At 42.4% G+C, this 23,947-nt stretch overlaps 1 protein-coding gene and 1 long non-coding RNA gene across 3 annotated transcripts in view; one reads left to right on the top strand and one right to left on the bottom strand.

The window, feature by feature from the left end:
• The window catches only part of PHACTR3 (phosphatase and actin regulator 3), a 245,289-nt gene extending 240,409 nt beyond the window's left edge, over positions 1–4,880 (top strand). For both annotated transcript variants that reach the window (XM_069751216.1, XM_069751217.1), the window contains exons 11-13: positions 257–397; positions 789–865; positions 4,344–4,880. In XM_069751216.1, coding sequence (XP_069607317.1) covers positions 257–397; positions 789–865; positions 4,344–4,359 — 234 coding nt within the window. In that variant the 3' untranslated portion in view covers positions 4,360–4,880. The remainder of the gene's footprint in view (positions 1–256; positions 398–788; positions 866–4,343) is intronic.
• A 1,540-nt stretch (positions 4,881–6,420) lies between these two features.
• The window catches only part of LOC138664482 (uncharacterized), a 38,788-nt gene continuing 21,261 nt past the window's right edge, over positions 6,421–23,947 (bottom strand). Inside the window, exons 2-3 of the long non-coding RNA XR_011318350.1 lie at positions 10,553–10,609; positions 6,421–6,543 (exon numbers count right to left, since the gene is read on the bottom strand). This is a non-coding gene — a long non-coding RNA (uncharacterized lncRNA). The remainder of the gene's footprint in view (positions 6,544–10,552; positions 10,610–23,947) is intronic.

Below are 23,947 nucleotides of genomic sequence, written 5' to 3'. Positions count from 1 at the left end.
TTACAAACTGGCGATTTGGGGAAAAAAAACAAAAAACCAACAAAATGCATTGATGGTTGAAATCCTCAAGGAAAATATAAGCATGAGATTTCAGAAATCTCATTGATGGTACTATAAACTTGAAAAATGAGTGCCAAAAAACCCTTCTGTTTTTTTTCACATGCATTTTACCTAGGAGATCCTAGCGTTTGCTTTTAATGTAGACATCCCATGTGTTACATTAATAATATGCAATCTTTATTTTTTTTCCTTATAGCTCAATCAACGGCCGACGGTTGATGAACTGAGGGAAAGAAAAATTCTGATACGATTTAGTGATTACGTGGAGGTAGCGAAAGCTCAGGATTATGATAGACGAGCAGACAAGCCCTGGACAAGATTATCAGCAGCAGACAAGGTACTAAAACTTAATGCTATTTGGGTATACTATGTCTAGGAACAGCACTTGAGGAAGATTCATTACAAATGATGGTGGGCTAATTGCAATAATCTGCAACTATATGGCTTCAATGATATACAGTGTTAGGCCGGGATCACACACTCTGGCTCCGGCACTCCGGAGCGGAGCGTGCAGCCGCACAGCAATACATGTAGCTGCACGCTCCGCTCCGGAGTGCCAGAGGAGGGTTTTCACCTGCGAGACTCGGCCGTATATATGTAGTCAACATCCATAGGGGATCCCTGTGTAGAGCATTCAGCAGGGTTTAGGAGTAGGATATTTGCATGGTGCTGCCATCTGTAAACCTTATTGATAATTCACTTACCAGTACGTCTATATTGTTTTGCAGGCTGCTATTCGTAAAGAACTTAATGAGTATAAAAGTAATGAGATGGAAGTACATGCCTCAAGCAAACACTTGACCAGGTACGTGTGCAAAATATACAAGAGTACAAGGGTGGAAGTGGAAATAACTTTATATGATGGAGTTGGCCTGAAATTTTTAGGACCCTAGACTTCAATATGGCCACATCCACTATGACGAGGGGAAACCAACTAAAGTTGAACATGTTGAAACGGAATTGGTCAGCCTAATAGCTTATTATATGCTGCTACATGAGGACAGCATATTGCTCCTACAGCTATGTACCGTATTTTTCGGACTATAAGACGCACCGGACCATAAGACGCACCCCAAATTTGGGGTGAAAATTGCAGAAAAAAAGATTTTTTATAAGATGGGGGTCCGTCTTATTGTCCGAATTTACAGTATCTTACCTGAGGGCTGGCGGTGGCAGAGCAGGGTCACAGGAGGCAAGGTGTCGGCAGAGGTGGGGTGATGCTGGGATGAGGAGGTGCTGGGATGAGGAGGTGCTGGGTTGAGGAGGTGCTGGGATCAGGAGGTGCTGGGATCAGGAGGTGCTGGGATCAGGAGGTGCAGTGAGAGGTATGGCGTGAGAGGGGTCCCAGGCTTACTGTGCAGGCAATGCAGGCTTACCGTGGCGGCAGAGGTGCGGTGGCAGAGGTGGCGCAGTAAGCGGGGTCCCTTTCCCCGGTATGGTGATGCAGCAGCCCGGTAAGCAGCAGAGCCGGGTGAATCCTATTGTTATCGGTGGGCGCGGCCATCTTCCTGAGGCCGCGCGTGTGCAGATGAAGCGCTCTGCTTCCCGGGGCTTCAGGAAAATGGCCACGCACGCGCGGCCTCAGGAAAATGGCCGCCACCACCGATAACAACAGGATTCACCCGGCTCTGCTGCATACCGGGCTGCTGCATCACCTCACCGGAGAAAGGGACCCCGCTTACTGCGCCTCCTCTGCCGCCACACCTCTGCCGCTGCACCTCTGCCACCGCACCTCTGCCGCCACGGTAAGCCTGCATTGCGACTATTAGACGCACCCCCCATTTTCCCCCCTTTTTTTGGGGGGAAAAAGTGCGTCTTGTAGTCCGAAAAATACGGTAATCTTGGTAGCCAAAATTATACAAAAAACGTCCCGTTTGCCTACTAGCAGCACTGGAAGAATCCACAGTAAGGCCACGTTCACACGTTCAGTATTTTACCTCAGTATTTGTTCCTCTCCTGGTTTTGGCTTACAATCAGTGGAAAAGTATAATAGAAACACGTCACCACTTCTGTATTTATCACCCACTCCTGGTTTTGGCTTACACATACTGAGGTAAAAAACTGACCAAATACTGAACGGATACAAATGGTACATGTACATTTTTTTCCAGCAGCACAGATGAAAAGGGCCATTAACCCCTTCATGACCAGGGGATTTTTCGTTTTTCCGTGTTCGTTTTTCGCTCCCCTCCTTCCCAGAGCCATAACTTTTTTATTTTTCCGTCAATTTGGCCATGTGAGGGCTTATTTTTTGCGGGACGAGTTGTACTTTTGAACGACATCATTGGTTTTAACATGTCGTGTACTAGAAAACGGGAAAAAAATTCCAAGTGCGGTGAAATTGCAAAAAAAGTGCAATCCCACATTGGTTTTTTGTTTGGCTTTTTTGCTAGGTTCACTAAATGCTAAAACTGACCTGCCATTATGATTCTCCAGGTCATTACGAGTTCATAGACACCAAACATGACAAGGTTATTTTTTATCTAAGTGGTGAAAAAAAATTCCAAACTTTGCTAAAAAAAAAAAAAAAAAAATTGCGCCATTTTCCGATACTCGTAGCGTCTCCATTTTTCGTGATCTGGGGTCGGTTGAGGGCTTATTTTTTGCGTGCCGAGATGACGTTTTTAATGATAGCATTTCGGTGCAGATACGTTCTTTTGATCGCCCGTTATTGCATTTTAATGCAATGTCGCGGCGACCAAAAAAACGTAATTCTGGCGTTTCGAGTTTTTTTCCCGCTACGCTGTTTAGCGATCAGGTTAATACTTTTTTTTATTTGATAGATTGGGCAATTCTGAGCGCGGCGATACCAAATATGCGTAGATTTGATATTTTTTTTATTGATTTATTTTGATTGGGGCGAAAGGGGGGTGATTTAAACTTTTATGTTTTTTTTATTTTTTTCACATTTTTTTAAACTTTTTTTTTTAACTTTTGCCATGCTTCAATAGCCTCCATGAGAGGCTAGAAGCAGGCACAAGCCGATCGGCTCTGCTACATAGCAGCGATCTGCTGATCGCTGCTATGTAGCAGAATTGCACGTGTGCTGTGAGCGCCGACCACAGGGTGGCGCTCACAGCGACGGGCAATCAGTAACCATAGAGGTCTCAAGGACCTCTATGGCTACAATGGAGACGCATCGCCGACCCCCGGACATGTGACAGGGGTCGGCGATGACGTCATTTCCGGCCGCCCGGCCGGAAGCGGTAGTTAAATGCCGCTGTCTGCGTTTGACAGCGGCATTTAACTAGTTAATAGGTGCGGGCAGATCGCGATTCTGCCCGCGCCTATTACGGGCACATGTCAGCTGTTCAAAACAGCTGACATGTCCCGGCTTTGGTGCGGGCTCACCGCGGAGCCCTGCATCAAAGCAGGGGAGCCGGCATCGGACGGTATAGTACGTCCGATGCCGGTAAGGGGTTAAAAGTCTATGGGTCAGGGAAAAATACGTACAGCACACGGATTCCATCTGTGTGCTGTACGTATTTAATATTGCAAAGTGTAGGAGATTCTGTCATTTATTTCTTTGTCCAACCGTGAAAAACAAGGATGACCCACTGATGGTAAAAACGGACACACTGATGATACTGGTACAATTTTTTTCACATACACGTGTTTAAATTGGAGTGTGAGTATGGCGTTTGGTGTATTGGCGGGGCCGTAAGTTTGGAGTTTTGTAAGTTCTGTGAAGGAGATAACCTTTGAGCTTCAAAAGCCATGTTCACATATTCAGTATTTGGTCAGTATTTTACTTCAGTATTTGTAAGCCAAAATTAGAAGTGGAATAATCAAAAGGAAAAGTGTAATAGAAACACGTCACCACTATTGTATTTAGCAACCCCTTCTAGTTTTGGCTTACCAATACTGATGTAAAATACTAACCAAATACTGAACGTGTGAATGTGGCTTTACACAGAGAGTCATGTGTTCACATGTATCATTAGGATGTGCTGTTGTTTAAATTATGTGGCGGGGGGGGGCCATTTAATTGCATTCTTGGAGAACCCTTGTTAGCTCTATATGTGAAAGAGAGCAAGGAAATTGTATCCTTGCACATTTTGGTTTACAAAAAATGGTGTTCAATGAACAATAATGTCATCTGACAAAAACAAAACAAAACAGTAATTCATCAGCTGCCAGCTACAGTACAGATAGAGTAAATGTTTTATTTTACCAACATGAAATAGGAATGTTGTGCTATATGTGTATCTATAAATATATGGTGTATATAATATAAGTATTTTGCTTGTTTGAGATATTAAGTGTACGTTTTTCTTTTCCAGGTATCACAGACCGTAAACGCTTTCATGCTGGAAGTATGGTCTTACTTTGCAGTTACCACTGAACATGTTCCAAGAGGAGCAATGGCGTTCAGTTGTGAAGTTGAGCGCTTGGCGCTCAGCTATTTACGCGGAGAGCGGTTGTGGGCGATATGGAGGGATTGTCTGCTACCCTTCCTAATGTAGGATGGAATGGCGATGAGTTCACTGCGCATATCTGGGGACTGATCAGCCCCTTATGGGGAGAGGATCAAGCTCAAGGATACACACGCAAAACAAAGTGGGTGTCGATGAAAGACACTTGAAGGAAACTTGTATGAGGCTGTATATTGCAGCGAGACGCTGTGCATGGCAACATCATTATGGACATGCTGCCAGCACATCATTCAGTATTACATTGACATGTCAGCCTATTCACACTTTCTTTGTAAAGTTCATGCCTCGGCGAGATATTTTCATGTTTTCTATTTTGTTTCCCTTTTTTTAAGATGTTACATTTTCCTGGTTAAGTTAATCTTATTAAAAAAAGAAGAGTTACTGAAAATGTGGCTCTGAGTCTTAGTTTATACAGTTCTGGTAGACGAGACATAGTACATAATAAATATAATGTCACGTGTAATGTACATCGATGGACAGTCCACAGAAGTGATGTTCCTATCAAAGGGAATTTTTAATTTAGGACCCTGCCATAAAGAGATATTTTCATAGATGCTTCTAGACATTTATTGTAAACTAGATTGTGGCCCGATTCTAACGCATCGGGTATTCTAGAATATGCATGTCCCCGTAGTATATGGACAATGATGATTCCAGAATTTGCGGCAGACTGTGCCCGTCGCTGATTGGTCGAGGCAACCTTTATGACATCATCGTCGCCATGGCAACCATTATGACATCATTGTCGCTGTGCCCGTTGCTGATTGGTCGAGGCCGCCAGGTGCGGGATGTCTACGTCCTTTATGACATCATCGTCGCTGTGCCCGTTGCTGATTGGTCGAGGCCTGGCGGCCTCGACCAATCAGAGACGCGGGATGTCTACGTCCTTTATGACATCATCGTCGCTGTGCCCGTTGTTGATTGGTCGAGGCCTGGCGGCCTCGACCAATCAGAGACGCGGGATTTCTACGTCGATGCTGTGCTGGTCTCTGATTGGTCGAGGCCGCCAGGCCTCGACCAATCAGAGAGCCGGGATTTCCAGGACAGACAGACAGAAAGACAGACAGACGGAAAAACCCTTAGACAATTATATATATAGATAAAACCTGTTATTTGAGGATAAATATTCAATGTTGGGGTTGCTTACTTTGAATGTGTAAGGATATGGCTTGAAATGAACCTAAAATGCAATAACCATAATGAAAAAATATAAAGCGAAATTTGACAGCAGTTGTATTGCTCAGTAAGGAAAAACATCAGTGTCATCCAGAGGAGACATGAGGGATATGGTAAGAATATTGGAGATCATTGGCTTTACCACTTCATTCTGACCAGCCACGCGCCTGGAGCTGATGGTTTAGGAACAGGAAACATGACTATTAAATTCATTGTAGGACTGAACACTTTGCTTCAATATAGCTCAATGTTATGGCATTTTCGCATTAAAATGAAGCAACTTTGCAAATAGTCTCCACGAAATATAATTTTACCAAATTATATGCACAGCTCCTATGCAAACCTATGTGTATTGATGGTTACCAACTACAAACCATGTATAGTCTTACTCTGCCGTCACAGGTTGTAAATCCAAAAAGCGACAAGCAAATGGTCATAACAAGGCTTATTTTCTATTATGCTCCTGTGTAAACATAGTGACCATCATCCGACAATTGAGTAAAACACTAGATCATCACTGATTATGGTAACTCTTTGATCTTTCAGTAAGCAATAAAAGCCCATATCATATCAAAAGAATCTCGAAGATAAGCAATGCACTATTCCTTGAGGAAATCTTTAATGTACAAATACCTTTCAGTAAACAGTAAAACAATCTCTTGATGGGGGTCATTAAAAAGCACATGCAAATTGTGTGCAACAGTATGAACCAACAATATAATTAAAAGAACAAGGTAAACTAATGGCAGAACCCATACACATCTTCCATATTAAACAACAACAGATACATAGAAACAAACTAGAATGTACTAGGGCTGGTCATGAATAGAGACTGAAGTCCTCTCCGAACGCTGAGAAGCTCATCTTCTTGCTGGAGAATAAAACAAGGAGACAAAAAAACCAGGCCATGTTATTAAAGGATAGTAATGTTACAAGGCTAGACCAACATGCAAATTGTCTCTTCAGAGAGGAAGAAGACTAGAACTCTAGTCCCACCTACAGTTGGGAAAATAAGTATTTAATACACTGCCGATTTTGCAAATTTTCCCATCGACAAAGAATGAAGAGGTCTATATTTTTTTTATCATAGGTACACTTTAACTGTGACAGCCAGGCTCTAAAAATAAAAAAAAAGAAAACCAAATTGTATGATTTTTAAATACATTTCATTTTATTGCATGCAATAAGCATTTGATCACCTACCAATCATGAAGAATTCTGGCTCTCACAGACATGTTAGTTTTTCTTTAAGAAGTCCTCCTACTCTGCGCTCTTTACTTGTATTAATTGCATCGCTTTGAACTTGTTACCTGTATAAAAGGCACCTGTCCACACACTCAATCACACTCCAACCTCTCCACCCTGGCCAAGACCAAAGGGCACCAGGGACAAAACTGTAGACAAGCACAAGGCTGGGATGGGCTACAGGACAATAAGCAAGCAGCTTAGTGAGAAAGCAACAACTGTTGGCACAATTATTAGAAAATGGAACACAAAAAGATCAGAAATCAACCTAGAACTATACGGGAGGACGTGGTCAATGACCTGAAGAGAGCTAGGACCACAGAGTCAAACATTGCCATTAGTAACACACTACACCATCATGGATTAAAATCCTGTAGGGCACGCAAGGTCCCACTGCTCATGCCAGCACATGTCCAAGCCCGTTTGAAGTTTGCCAATGACCATCTGGATGATTCAGAGGAGGCATGGGAAAAGGTCAGATGAGACCAAAATAGAACTTTTTGGTATCAACTCCACTCAACATGTTTGGAGGAAAAAGAAGGATGAGTACAACGCTAAGAAAACCGTCCCAACCAGGAAGCATAGTGGGGGACACATCATACTTTGGGAGTGCTTTTCTGCAAAGTGGACAGGAAGACTGCACCATATCAATGGGAGGATGGATGGGGTCATGTATCACAAGATTTTGGCCAACAACCTCCTACCCTTAGTAAGAGCACTGAAGATGGGTAGCGGTTGGGTCTTCCAGCATGCCAATGACCTGAAACACACAACCAGAGCAACTAAGGAGTGGCTCTGTAAGAAGCATTTCAAGGTCCTGGAGTGGCCTAGCCAGTCTCCAGACCTGAACCCAATAGACAATCTTTGGAGGGAGCTGAAACTCAATGTTGCCCAGCGACAGCCCTGAAACCTGAAAGATCGGGAGAAGATCTGTATAAAGGAGTGGGCCAAAATCCCTGCTCCAGTGTGTGCAAACTTGATCAAGAACTACAGGAAACATTTGAGCTCTGGAATTGCAAACAACGGTTCCTGTAAGTTCTGTTTTCCTATTGCATCAAATACTTACTTCATGCAATAAATTGCAAATTAGTTATGTAAAAATCATACAATGTGATTTTCTGGATTTGTTTTTAGATTCTGTCTCTCACAGTTGAAGTGTACCTATGATAAAAATTACAGACCTTTCTATTCTTTGTAAGTGGGAAAACTTAAAAAATCGTCAGTGTATCAAAAACGTATTTTTCCCACGGTATTGGAAGTAACAATCCTAAAAGTCAATATCGATCCTTTAACGAACCTTGCCACATGACCTAGGATAAAAGCCAAACCAGAATGTCAATTTGAAGGCACTGTGTGTCGGCGTAATGCCTATTGCCAGTGCAAAGTGTGAGGTTTGGTTTGGTTAGGTGAAGTGAGGTATCTGACTGGGATCCAAAGGGTAACGGTTTTCCTTGTGGAGAGTGACATGCCAAGCATGGCTAGGCCATGTACACCAGGGCTTTCAGCCGGAATGAGAGGGGCTAGTAAATTCGTATTTTTCTAACAATTTGACATGCAAAACTACAAGCACCAATAAGCCTGTCATTTGTGTGAGCCATAGAGCTACAAATAGAAATAAGCATTCTAGAACAATGAACCATATGTGGAATCGCTAACAGATTGCGTCAATATTGGATACTGCAGATGGTCCTATGTCATCCTACTGTTATGTGATGCACACTAACAAGCTGAACGACGTCTTCCTCTATGATCTCTTGATTAATGTGTAACTCGTTTCACCTAATTAGATATTTTTAGTTTTAGGATTAAAATGACATACAAAATTGGATAACTCGAAGGCTCATATTTTCAGGAAATCTAATAGTTAGCCATTTTTGGTATAAGTTATCTTGGTTTCCTACATATGAATCAGACGATGGGTCACATAGAGACATAGTTACCCAGCTTTTGACAGATTTTGAATGCAGTACTCACAAAATGCAGATTACTGAATGCTGAGCTGCACAATATTTACATAATGACACCGAAAATTTCTGTTTAAGCACCACTTCAGCATTTTTTGTTATTCACCGTTGGAGTGGTGCTTTAAACTTAAGTTCCCTGCCCCTCATAATATACTCACCCTCCGGTGGCTTCTTGTTAGTGTAGCTTATGACTGGCTGGAACTCAGAAGGTAAGTCACAAGCTCTCAATGCAAGTCTATGAGATCCTGAATGAGGCTCCATGAAACACTGGAGAAGCCAGCAAGTCACAAACTGCAGGAGACAGACCGGAGCAGCAGCAGGGGACTTGGATTTTAAGAAACACTCCAGCAGGGAAATAAAAAAAACAGCTGGAGTGGTGCATTAAAGCATATGATAAACAAAGTTTAGGCAACTGGCCCTGTTAGGCCTAATTCACACCTCTGTGATTCACATACATTCTGTCCACATACAGAATATATGCCCATTACAATCTATGGAGCTGTTCATACGTCCCTTTTTCTTGGACTGATAGTCGGCAAAACAAAGAAAGACTGACATCCCTTTTTTATTTCATTTCTGGGCCTGTGATAAAAAAAGACAGAACGTGTGCCTTTCATTTTTTTTTACTGCTTAATGGGTACTCATTTTCTTTGTATACTTGAAAAACATGCTGGACTAATTGACATGCAGACCAAAAAATGTATGAAAATTGAATCCTGCACACTGATGAAAAACCATCATAAACATTTTTTTACATCTGAATGAGACAAAAGATTTAATTCAGACAGACGTATTATATATACGGTATATATATATATATATATATATATATATATTTACACACAAGCTTTCGAGACTCCTCAGGTCTCTTCATCAGGCATAGACTATTACAAAATCTGAAGACTCACATTATATATATATATATATATACACATATATATATATATATATATATATATATATATATATATATATATATATATTAATTGCATTGCTGTGTTGTGTATAAATATGTGATTCTTCAGATTTTCTATTAGTTTATGCCTGATGAAATGAAGAGACCTGAGTAGTCTCGAAAGCTTGAAATTTGTTCCCATCTTTTCAGTTAGCCATTAAAAGGTATCAACCACTGAGGACTCTCAATTCTAAATATTTTTTTATCTACTGGCTAACACGGTTCAAAGATATTTATCTTTCATAATTTCAATATAGACTTCCCAAGAACAAAACAATAAAAGCTACCTGGTGCCCCCTAAAGGTATCGTGTGTATATGACACACAGAATTTTCTTAATTTTTGAAAAGCAGGAAGACTGATGTGAGTGGTTGACCTAATGAATGCCATGTTTTTGGTATTACAATACAAGCATACATTGCTTGAGGACTGGTGGATATTTCCTTTGCATACGGGTACGCTCACACTGGCGTAGATTCTCTCATGTCAGAGTTTGAGCCAAGTTCCATCTGAGTGTGATCAGATTCTCACAAGAGAATTGCAGCACAGGTGCGGAGAAGATAGAGAACGTAATTTCTCCATCATCACTAAGCATACATCGGACTGCACTTGGGTGACATCTGAATAGACCTGAATGGTTGCGTGGTATTTCAGATCGCACTTGGGCGTGTTATACAGTAGTGTGAGCCGTAAGGAGAGAAATATACAGACATTTACCATTTCTTTCAGAAGTCTATCTTGAACAGCTTTCATATTTTCCTTCATATTATGCATCTGTAGAAATAACAAAATTAATATAACGAGTATTATGTTATAAAATAAAAAGAAAATATGCAACATATCCGAAATAATTGCTGTAACATTAAGAGGGCAAAACAGGATTACAAAAACATGGCTGCTTTCTTTCAGAACCAGTGGCACGAATGTCTACAGGATTTACATTGTATTGAAGCTTCATTCTATACAAATGAATGGCGTTGAGCTGTAATACAATACAAAACCTGTAGAAAGGTGTAGAGCTGTTTTCAGAAGCAATCAGCCATGGTTTCTCCTCCTGTACAACCCCTATAAGCAAGGTAAGACAATGGCCAGCTGCATACTGATCTGATTAGAATGGTCTTCTCCTTAAATATGGATATTTTTTAGTCACTCCTTTTGACTTCTTTAACCCCTTAATGACCGCCAATACGTCTTTTAACTGACCTGAGATATAAGAGAATAGTATCCCCATACTGGTGACAATCCAGTAGCTGTCAGCTGTACACTATAGCTGACAACTTGCTGCATCAGCCATGATCAGTGTTTGCACCGTACATATCTGTTTAACCCCTTAGATGCTGCTGTCAATAGTGACTACATCATTATAAATGGTTAACAGAGTGTGGGAGCTTCTTCTTTATCCCAATTGGTGCCCTCAGATCATGATTTTGTGGTCCTGATGTTTGCGATGGCAATTCACGACCAAATAGCGGCCTTAGAGTCTGCCGGCTGTTGTAACCTGTTCAGAAGTTACCGAGATTTAGGTGGTAAAAATACACATTTTCATTTTTGTCATGCCACTTTGCAATAATTCCTGTAAAGCACCTGAAGAGTTAATAAACTATCTGCCCGCAGTTTTCAATATGTCAGGGGGTGCTGTTTTTAAAATAGTATCACTTTTGGGGGTTTCCCAATATATGAGACCCCTAAAGTCAATTCAAACATCGATAGTTCCCTAAAATAATAAATGTTGTAAATTTCCTTGAAAAAATGGAAAATTGCTGCTTCATTTTTAAACCTCCTCAAATGCTAACAAAATAAAAGAACATTTTACAAATGGTGCTGATGTAAAGCGGACATGTGGGAAATGTTATTTATTAATGGTTTGCTGTGGTATGACCATCTGGATTAAAGGGATAATCATTCAAAGTTTGAAAACTGCTAATTTTTTAACATTTTTCTCAAATTTTTGATATTTGTTATAAATAAACACAAAACATATTGACCTAAATTTACCATTATCATAAAGTATAATGTGTCGCGAAAAAACAATCTCAAAATCACTGGGATTTGTTGAAGTGTTGCAGAGTTATTACCACATAAAGTGACACTGGTCAGATTTCAAAAGTTTGGCTCGGTCACTAAGGGGTTAAATCATAAAGGAATTAGGGGTGATTGTTGTGGGTTTAGGAAATACAGCATTAGGCCGGCGTCACACTAGGTGGTTTTACGGACGTATGAGCGCATAAAATACGTCCGTAAAACACGCATTACACACGGCCCAATTATTCTCTATGCCCCTGCTCCTATCTGCCGTATTTTACTGATCCGTATTATACGTCTTTGTACGGCGGTATAAAATCGCAGCATGCTGCGTTTGTCACCGTATTGCGCAAAAAAATCGCCAATGAAAGTCTATGGAAGCCAGAAAAATACGGATTACACACGGACCAGCAGTGTGACTTGCGAGAAATACGCAGCGGTGTTAGAGAGAAAAGCCGGTAATCCAGTGCGGTGTACAGTATAATCACACTGACAGCTTACAGTAGAATAGGTAGAATAATGTGTACACATAGAATAGGTATATATATATATGTCAGTGAGACACATATATGTATATATATTATTATTTCATACAGCGCGAGATAGCTTTAAAGCCGGTAATTCAATTGCCGGCTTTTGCGATCTCCTTCCTAAACCCGACATGATATGAGACATGGTTTACATACAGTAAACCATCTCATATCCCCATTTTTTTGCATATTCCACACTACTAATGTTAGTAGTGTGTATGTTCAAAATTTGGCCGTTCTAGCTATTAAAGGGTTAAATGGCGGAAAAAATTGGCGTGGGCTCCCGCGCAATTTTCTCCGCCAGAGTAGTAAAGCCAGTGACTGAAGGCAGATATTAATAGCCTGGAGAGGGTCCATGGTTATTGGCCCCCCCCGGCTAAAAACATCTGCCCCCAGCCACCCCAGAAAAGGCACATCTGGAAGATGCGCCTATTCTGGCACTTGGCCACTCTCTTCCCATTCCCGTGTAGCGGTGGGATATGTGGTAATGAAGGGTTAATGACACCTTGCTATTGTAAGGTGACATTAAGCAAAATTAATAATGGAGAGGCGTCAATTATGACACCTATCCATTATTAATCCAATAGTAGTAAAGGGTTAAAAAAACACAAACATTATTTAAAAGTATTTTAATGAAATAAAAACAAAGGTTTTTGTAATATTTTATTCTACGCTCAATCCATCTGAAGACCCTCGCTCTGTAACAAAGAAAAAATAATAAACCAACAATATACATACCTTCCGAAGATCTGTAACGTCCCACGATGTAAATCCATCTGAAGGGGTTAAAATATTTTACAGCCAGGAGCTCTGCTAATGCAGCGGTGCTCGTGGCTGCAAAACCCCGGGGAATGAAGGTAAAGTAGGTCAATGACCTATATTTACCTTCATTTGCGGTGAGGCGCCCTCTGCTGGTTGTCCTCATATGAACTCGAGCCTGGGAGCTTTCTAGGAAATTTCCCACGCTCGAGGAACAACCAGCAGAGGGCGCATCACCGCGAATGAAGGTAAATATAGGTCATTGAGCAAGCAGTCTGAGCCCCAAGTCATGCAGCAGTCACTTCTGTTTTTTGATGAATCTGCTGGCTGTGGTTCCGTGGGCCATCCACCTGGACTTGGCCAACAATTGGAAGAAATTGAGTTCACTGATGCCCAACCACTTGTTCGGTTAGAGAATGAGTATGTGTACAAATGACCACTGCAGCACCTCTCTGACAATAATGAAACACAGGTGCCAACTGCTGCAGCTTTCTGTTTGTGGTCTGTCAAGGTTTTTAGGGGTGATGATTTGATGGAACATCATGAGGAGTATTATTATTATTTTTTTTTTTTAAGAGCATCATTCATTGATGGTGCTGTACATGAGTAGAGGTTACATGCAAAACACAAATAGAAATTATAATGAACAAACTAATAGTGCCAGACAGGTACAGAGGGGTGAGGACCCTGCCCTGCAGCTCTGGTGTTGGCGAGGTGGCAGTGGGGTCATTGCAGGCAGTAAGCTGTTCTCAAGTTTTGGGTATTCAAGATCTGCTTGAAATTTCAGAATGTAGGGAATAATCGGATGTGTTGGGACACAGAATTCTACAAAATGGGGGATACTTGGGATAAGTCTTGCAGGCGAGAGGATGAGGAACGTATGATTGTAGATGAGAAAAGGAGGTCTTAGGAGGACTGGAAATAATGTGGTGGGAGATATCGTGAGAGTAGTTCAGAGATTTATGGGGGAGACAGATTATAGACGGCTTTGAAGTTCAGTGTTAGCAGCTTAAAGTGGATACGTTGTGGAACTGGGTGATAATGAAGGGATTAGCGGAGGGGAGAAGAGAAGTAGCGAGGACAGAAGTGGACTAGTAGGGCAGCAAAGTTAATAGAATCATAAAATGTTAGAGTTGGAGGGGACCTCAAGGGTCATCGTGTCCAACCCCCTGCTCAATGTAGGATTCACTAAACTAACTCAGACAGATGTCTGTCCAGTTTTAGCTTGAAGACTTCCATTGAAAGAGAACTCACCACCTCCTGTTTTTTTCTAATATCTAATCTGTATCTTCTACTTTTCAGTTTCATTCCATTGCTCTCGTTTTTCCATGTGCAAATGAGAATAAGGATGATCCATCTACACTGTAACATCCCTTCAAATATTTGTTGACAGCTATTAAGTCTCCTCTTAGGCTTCATTTTTGCAATCTAAACATACCCAGATTCTTTAACTGTTCCTCGTAGAACATACTTTGCAGTCTGCTCACTATCCTGGTAGCTCTTCTCTGAACTTGCTCCAGTTTTTCATTGTCTTTTTTAAAATGTGGTGACCAGAACTGGACACAGTATTCCAGATGCACCCTGACCAAGGACTAGAGGGGGATAATTACTTCACGTGATCTAAACTCTATGCTTCTCTTTATACATCCTAGAACAGTGTTTGCCTTTTTTGCTGCTCGATCACACTATTGACTCATGAGCAGTCTGTGATCTATTGTAATACCCAAGTCATTTTCACACGTGCTGTTGCTTAGATCTATTCCTCCCATTCTGTAGACAAAATTTTCCCATTGCTCAAGCTTATCTAGATCCTTCTGAATCCTTTCTCTTTCTTTTTTAGTGTTAGCTATCCCTACTAGCTTTGCATCGTCTGCCAAATTTGATCAGTTTACCTTCGGTTCCCTTATCCAGATCATTTATAAAAATGTTGAACAACACTGGGGCCAGAAAAGAGCTTTGTGCTACCACACTTGAAACACTCTTCCAATTAGATGTGCAACCAATTACCACTCTTTGAGTATGATCACTGAGCCATTTATGAATCCACCTAACCGTAGCCTTGTCAATCCCAAACTTGGTCATTTTTTCAATAATGATAGTATGAGACACTTTATATCAAATGCTTTACTGAAGTTGAGATATATTATATCTACCATATTTCTCTGACTCATCCAGTCAGTGATTCCATCATTGAAGGAAATTAGATTAGTTTGTTGATTTCTACAAACCCATGCGAGCTCTGGCTAATTACTTTATTCTTATCTGAGTACATACCTACACGCTGTTTAGACATTTGTTCAAAGATCTTTCCCGGTATAGAAGTAAGGCTCACTGGCCTGTGATTTCCTGACTCCATCTTCTTTCCATTTTTGAAGATAGGGACAGGGAAGATAGTTGCCCTTCTCTAATCTTCTGGGACTTCTGTTCTCCAAGATTTTTCAAAGAGTTTGGCTAATTTCTCCTGCTAACCCTGTAAGTGCCCTAGGATGTTAATCATCAGGACCAGGAGATTTAAATTCATTTAAATTAGCTAGGTGTTCCCTCACTATCTCTCTATTTATAGATAGTGTGGATTATTTTATTCCTTCGATTACACCGCGAAGATCAGTTGATGTTATTTCTTAGAGAACACGGATGCAAAATAGGAATTTAAAAGTTCGGCTTTCTTTCAGCATCATTTCTGACCACTTCATCCGTTTTTATCCTGTAAAAAGCCTATAGCATCTTTGACTTTTCTTTTGCCAAACCCCAAAATCCTTGTTTACTGCTTTTGGTCTCCCTTACAAGCCTCACTTCATTACTGGCTTTAGCTCTGCTAATGATTGCCCTACATTCCTTGTATACAGCATTACATTCTTATTTAGATGTGTCCCTGTTTTCCATTTAATATACGGTACCTTTCTTTTTTCCTTCTTAACATGTGATTAAGTTCTGTGTTCATCCATTCTGGTCTCTTTAAATGCTTCTAATTCTTCTTTCTTTTCGGGATTGTTATCAATTGTGCAGTGAGAATTTTTTTTTTTTAACTTTTTATTGAAGGATTCCACAAAATAAGATAACAAACATATGGTAACATAGCATACAGTCAAAATAATCCGTATATCAACATTCACATTGACATAGCTATGACATCATACCTTCAATAACAAAGTATACAAACAAACAAATAAAACATAACCTTCAGTATAATATATTCTACCAGGCATTGCACTTTCTAATTAACAGAGTCTTTATGAAAGTTTTAAAGCTCGTACCAGATCAGGTTATAACAGACACATATTATTAATTCCACAGAAATCATCACTTTCGTGGTCCAAAATGGATAAACATCAGAGACTATATCGCAAGATTGAAAAGACTGAAGCACCAGGAGCCAAGTGCGTCAATGGCGAGTTACACCACCTGTCCCAAATCTTCTGAAATTTCTGGGGACATCCTCTGTTTCTATATATGTGCAGTGAGAATTTAATTTAGCAAAATCTCCATTCCTTCTTGGACATTTCAGTCTTTTAGAACATTCAGCCATTTGACCTTTCCTATCCTCTTTTTGAGTGTATTAAAATCTGCCTTTCTTTAACCCCTTCATGACCCAGCCTATTTTGACCTTAATAACCTGGCCATTTTTTGCAATTCTGACCAGTGTTCCTTTATGAGGTAATAACTCAGGAACACTTCAACGGATCCTAGCGATTCTGAGATTGTTTTTTCGTGACATATTGGGCTTCATGTCAGTGGTAAATTTAGGTCGACAATTTTTGCGTTTATTTGTGAAAAAAAAATTTTGGCGAAAATTTAGCAATTTTCAAATTTAGAATTTTTATTGTGTTAAACCAGAGAGTTATGTGACACAAAATAGGTAATAAATAATATTTCCCACATCTACTTTACATCAGCACAATTTTGGAAACAACATTTTTTTTTGCTAGGAAGTTATAAGGATTAAAATTTACAAAACCATTTTAGGGGCCACCTCACATTTGAAGTCAGTTTGAGGGTTGTATAGGGATGAAAATACCCAAAAGTGACACCATTCTAAAAACTGCACCTCTCAAGGTGTTCAAAACCACATTCAAGAAGTTTATTAACCCATCAGGTGTTTCACAGCAGCAGAAGCAACATGGAAGGAAAAAATGAACATTTAACTTTTTAGTCACAAAATGATCTTTTAGCAACATTTTTTTTTTATTTTTCGAAGGGTAAAAGGAGAAACTGGACCCCAAAAGTTGTTGTACAATTTGTCCTGAGTAGTGACGTTTTGGAATGCAGACTTTGATGGAATGGTCTGCGGGTGTCATTTTACGTTTGCAGAGCCCCTGATGTGCCTAAACAGTAGAAACCCCCATAAGTGACCCCATTTTGGAAACTAGACCCCCAATTAACTTATCTAGATGTGTGTTGAGCACATTGAACCCCCAAGTGCTTCACAGAAGTCTATAACGCAGAGCCGTGAAAATAAAAAATCATTTTTCTTTCCTCAAAAATTATTTTTTAGCCCGCAATTTTTTATTTTCACAAGGGAACAGGAGAAATTGGACCATAAAAAAAGTTGTTGTCCAGCTTGTCCCAAGTACGCGGATACCCCATATGTGGGGATAAACCACTTTTTGGGCACACGTTGGGGCTCAGAAGGGAAGTAGTGACATTTTGAAATGCAGACTTTGATGGAATTGTCTGCGGGCGTCATGTTGCGTTTGCAGAGCCCCTGATGTGCCTAAACAGTAGAAACCCCCCACAAATGACCCCATTTTGGAAACTAGACCCCCGAAGGAACTTATCTAGATGTGTGGTGAGCACTTTGAACCCCCAAGTGCTTAACAGAATTTTATAACGTAGAGCCATGAAAATAAAAAAATCAGTTTTTTCCCACAAAATAATTTTCTAGCCCCCATTTTTTTCCCAAAGGTAACAGGAGAAATTAGACCCCCAAAGTTGTTTTTCAATTTTTCCTGAGTACACTTATGCCCCATATATTTCGGTAAACCACTGTTTGGGCGCATGTCGGGGCTCGGAAGGTAGGGAGCATCATTTGACTTTTTGAAAGCAAGATTGGCTGGAATCAATGGTGGTGCCATGTCGCGTTTGGAGACCCCCTAATGTGCCTAAATAGTGGAAATCCTTCAATTCTAACTCCAACACTAACCCCAACACACCCCTAACCCTAATCCCAAATCTAACCCTAATCACAACCCTAACCCCAACACACCCCAAACCCTAATCCCAACCCTAACCATAACCCTAACAACAAGCCTAACCCAAACCCCAACACACCCCTAACCCTAATCTTTACCCTAATACCAACCCTAACCCTAATTCCAACCCTAACTGTAATTCCAACCCTAAGGCTATGTGCCCATGTTGCGCATTCGTATGCCGATTTTTCCGCAACCTTTTTGAAAAATCCGCAGCTAAAATGCAGTGCTTTTTTACCTTCGGATTTACTGCGGATTTCCAGTGTTTTTTTGTGCGGATTTCACCTGCGGATTCCTATTGAGGAACAGGTGTAAAACGCTGTGGAATCCGCACAAAGAATTGACATGCTGCGGAAAATACAACGCAGCGTTTCCGCGCGGTATTTTCCACACTGTGGGCACAGCGGATTTAGTTTTCCATAGGTCTACATGGTACTGTAAATGTGATGGAAAACTGATACGAATCCGCAGTGGCCAATCCACTGCGGATCCGCAGCCAAATCCGCACCGTGTGCACATAGCCTAATTCAAACTCTAACCCTAACCCTAATTGCAATCCTAAACCTAACCCTTATTGCAACCCTAACCCTAATTTTAACCCTAACCCGGAAGATGGCGGCGCCCATGGAGAAGACGGACGGACACCGGGACTCAACACGTACGGGGGTGTGTGAGATCGGACCATGGGGGGAGGACGACGGAGGGGAGAGGAGGGCAGCGGAGGACAGGACGGAGGGGAGGAAAGACTGTCAGTCGGGGCCAGATCGGGGTCTCTGTTATGACCTGGTGGTTAGGAGCACCAGGAATGACCTGATAGTTAAACCTCAAACAGGACAAGCTCTGGGATGTGGGAGCTCTGCTGACCGCAATCCCTGATAATATCACACACACTAGAAATAGCCGTGGAGCGCTCCGGACGCTCCCCAGGCGCCTAGTCACAGCCTAAGAGCTAGCTAGCCCTAGAGATAGAAAATAAAGCCTACCTTGCCTCAGAGAAATTCCCCAAAGGAAAAGGCAGCCCCCCACATATCTTGACTGTGAGTAAAGATGAAAGTCACAAACGCAGAAATGAAACAGGTTTCAGCAATGGAGGCCAGACTTACTAAATAGACAGAGGATAGGAAAGGTAGCTTTACGATCAGCACAAAAAACACTACAAAAGACCACGCAGAGTGTGCAAAAAGACCTCCGCATCGACTAACGGTGCGGAGATGACACTCTGCATCCCAGAGCTTCCAGCTAGCAAGACAAAATCATGATATCCAGCTGGACAAGAAAACAATGAACGAATTAGATACTATCAGGAACTTAGCTTCTGCTGGAGTAGACAGGTCACCAGAAAGATCCAAGAGCGAACTGAACCAATGCAGAAACATTGACAGCTGGCATGGAGTAACAATCTAAGTGGAGTTAAATAGAGAAGCCAACCAAAGGATAAACCACGTCACCTGTGTAAGGAACCTCAGAAGCAGCAGCTCCACTGACAGCCACCAGAGGGAGCCCGCGGACAGAACTCACCGAAGTACCATTCATGACCAAAGGAGGGAGCTTGACAACAGAATTCACAACAGTACCCCCCTCCCCCCTTGAGGAGGGGTCACCGAACCCTCACCAGAGCCCCCAGGCCGATCAGGACGAGCCAAATGAAAGGCAAGAACCAGATCGGCAGCATGAACATCAGAGGCAAAAACCCAGGAATTATCTTCCTGACCATAACCCTTCCACTTGACCAGGTACTGGAGTTTCCGTCTTGAAACACGAGAATCCAAAATCTTCTCCACCACATACTCCAACTCCCCCTCGACCAACACCGGGGCAGGAGTATCAACGGAGGGAACCATAGGCGCCACGTATCTCCGCAACAACGACCTATGGAACACATTATGGATGGCAAAAGAAGCTGGAAGGTCCAAACGAAATGACACAGGATTAAGAACTTCAGAAATCTTATATGGCCCAATGAAACGAGGCTTAAACTTAGGAGAGGAAACCTTCATAGGAACATGACGAGATCACAACCAAACCAAATCCCCAACCCGAAGTCGGGGACCAACACAGCGCCGGCGGTTAGCGAAACGTTGAGCCTTCTCCTGGGACAATGTCAAATTGTCCACCACATGAGTCCAAATCTGCTGCAACCTGTCCACCACAGTATCCACATCAGGACTGTCCGAAGGCTCAACCTGCCCTGAAGAGAAACGAGGATGGAAACCAGAATTGCAGAAAAAAGGAGAAACCAAAGTAGCCGAGCTGGTCCGATTATTAAGGGCGAACTCAGCCAAAGGCAAGAAGGACACCTAATCATCCTGATCAGCAGAAACAAAGCATCTCAGATATGTTTCCAAAGTCTGATTAGTTCGTTCGGTTTGGCCATTAGTCTGAGGATGGAAAGCCGAAGAAAAAGACAAATCAATGCCCATCTTAGCACAAAAGGACCGCCAAAATCTTGAAACAAACTGGGAACCTCTGTCCGAGACGATGTTCTCCGGAATGCCATGCAAACGAACCACATGCTGGAAAAACAATGGCACCAAATCAGAGGAGGAAGGCAATTTAGACAAGGGTACCAAATGGACCATCTTAGAGAAGCGATCACAAACCACCCAAATGACCGACATCCTTTGAGAAACAGGGAGATCAGAAATAAAATCCATGGAAATATGCGTCCAGGGCCTCTTCGGGACCGGCAAGGGCAAAAGCAACCCACTGGCACGAGAACAGCAGGGCTTAGCCGAGCACAAGTCCCACAGGACTGCACAAAAGAACGCACATCCCGTGACAAAGAAGGCCACCAAAAGGATCTAGCCACCAAATCTCTGGTACCAAAGATTCCAGGATGACCAGCCAACACCGAACAATGAACCTCAGAGATAACTCAACTAGTCCATCTATCAGGGACAAACAGTTTCTCCGTTGGACAACTGTCAGGTCTATCAGCCTGAAACTTCTGCAGCACGCTCCGCAAATCAGGGGAGATGGCAGACCAAATTACCCCCTCTTTAAGAATACCCGCCGGCTCCGGAACACCCGGAGAGTCAGGCACAAAACTCCTTGACAGGGCATCAGACTTCACATTCTTAGATCCCGGAAGGTATGAAACCACAAAATCAAAACGGGAGAAAAAGAGCGACCATCGAGCCTGTCTAGGATTCAACCGTTTAGCAGACTCGAGATAAGTCAAATTCATGTGATCCGTCAAGACCACCACGCGATGTTTAGCTCCTTCAAGCCAATGTCGCCACTCCTCGAATGCCCACTTCATGGCCAACAACTCTCGATTGCCAACATCATAATTGCGTTCAGCAGGCGAGAATTTTCTAGAAAAGAAGGCACATGGTTTCATAACCGAGCCATCAGAACTTCGTTGCGACAAAACAGCCCCTGCACCAATCTCAGAAGCATCAACCTCAACCTGAAACGGGAGCGAAACATCTGGCTGGCACAGCACAGGGGCAGAAGAAAAACAACGCTTCAACTCCTGAAAAGCCTCTACAGCCGCAGAGGACCAATTGACCACATCAGCACCTTTCTTGGTCAAATCAGTCAACGGTTTAGCGATACTAGAAAAATTAGCGATGAAGCGACGGTAAAGATTAGCAAAGCCCAGGAACTTCTGTAGGCTCTTCACAGATGTCGGCTGAGTCCAATCATAAATAGCCTGAACTTTAACAGGGTCCATCTCGATAGTAGAAGGGGAAAAAATGAAACCCAAAAATGAAACCTTCTGAACTCCAAAGAGACACTTTGACCCCTTCACAAACAAGGAATTCGCACGAAGGACCTGGAACACCATTCTGACCTGCTTCACATGCGACTCCCAATCATCCGAAAAGGCCAAAATGTCATCCAAATATACAATCATGAATCTATCCAGGTACTCTCGGAAGATGTCATGCATAAAGGGCTGAAACACAGATGGAGCATTAGAAAGCCCGAATGGCATAACCAGGTACTCAAAATGGCCCTCGGGCGTATTAAATGCTGTTTTCCATTCATCGCCCTGTTTAATTCGCACAAGATTACACGCCCCTCGAAGATCTATCTTGGTGAACCAACTAGCCCCCTTAATCCAAGCAAACAAATCAGACAGCAGCGGCAAAGGATACTGAAATTTGACTGTGATCTTATTAAGAAGGCGGTAATCAATACAAGGTCTCAAAGAACCATCCTTCTTGGCCACAAAAAAGAACCCTGCTCCCAATGGTGACGACGACGGGCGAATATGACCCTTCTCCAAGGATTCTTTTACATAACTCCGCATAGCAGCGTGCTCTGGCACAGATAAATAAAACAGATGGCCCTTAGGAAACTTACTACCAGGAATCAAATTAATAGCACAATCGCAATCCCTATGAGGAGGTAGGGCACCGGATTTGGGCTCCTCAAATACATCCCGGTAATCTGATAAAAACTCAGGGACTTCAGAAGGAGTGGAAGGCGAAATTGACAGCAATGGAACATCACCATGTACCCCTTGACAACCCCAGCCGGACACAGACATAGATTTCCAATCCAATACTGGATTATGGACCTGTAGCCATGGCAACCCCAAAATGACCACATCATGCAGATTATGCAACACCAAAAAGCGAATACCCTCCTGATGTGCAGGAGCCATGCACATGGTCAATTGCGTCCAGTACTGAGGTTTATTCTTGGCCAAAGGCGTAGCATCAATTCCTCTCAATGGAATAGGATACTGTGCGCCTCGTCACAGCCTAAGAGCTAGCTAGCCCTAGAGATAGAAAATAAAGCCTACCTTGCCTCAGAGAAATTCCCCAAAGAAAAAGGCAGCCCCCCACATATATTGACTGTGAGTAAAGATGAAAGTCACAAACGCAGAAATGAAACAGGTTTCAGCAAAGGGAGGCCAGACTTACTAAACAGACAGAGGATAGGAAAGGTAGCTTTGCGATCAGCACAAAAAACTACAAAAGACCACGCAGAGTGTGCAAAAAGACCTCCGCACCGACTAACGGTGCGGAGATGCCACTCTGCATCCCAGAGCTTCCAGCTAGCAAGACAAAATCATGATATCCAGCTGGACAAGAAAACAATGAACGAATTAGATACTATCAGGAACTTAGCTTCGGCTGGAGTAGACAGGTCACCAGAAAGATCCAAGAGCGAACTGAACCAATGCAGAAACATTGACAGCTGGCATGGAGTAACGATCTAAGTGGAGTTAAATAGAGAAGCGAACCAAAGGATAAACCACGTCACCTGTGTAAGGAACCTCAGAAGCAGCAGCTCCACTGACAGCCACCAGAGGGAGTCCGCGGACAGAACTCACCGAAGTACCATTCATGACCACAGGAGGGAGCTTGACAACAGAATTCACAACAGGTCTCCAGCCGTGGCCGATGATATTGCAGCATTGGCTGTTAGGAGTCGAGTTCCCGCCGCTGCACAGGGGGAATCTCGAGCCGTCTCTGCTGTGGTCTCCCATTCTGCATCGGCCGAAGTGGAGCCTGCTCAGCGGAGACGTCGGTCCCAGCGACTCATTGAATCTGATACTGTGCAAAGGGTTATTGCTGCCTCTCCAGGCTCTGCTATTGTACCCTGCACTGGTCTGCGACGAGCAGGCTTTTCTGGGACTAAGTCCTGCTTTG

The sequence above is a fragment of the Ranitomeya imitator genome, chromosome 2 (genome assembly GCF_032444005.1).
Source record: "Ranitomeya imitator isolate aRanImi1 chromosome 2, aRanImi1.pri, whole genome shotgun sequence".
Classification (NCBI taxonomy): domain Eukaryota; kingdom Metazoa; phylum Chordata; class Amphibia; order Anura; family Dendrobatidae; genus Ranitomeya; species Ranitomeya imitator.
This window is presented reverse-complemented; position numbering and strand designations above follow the sequence as displayed.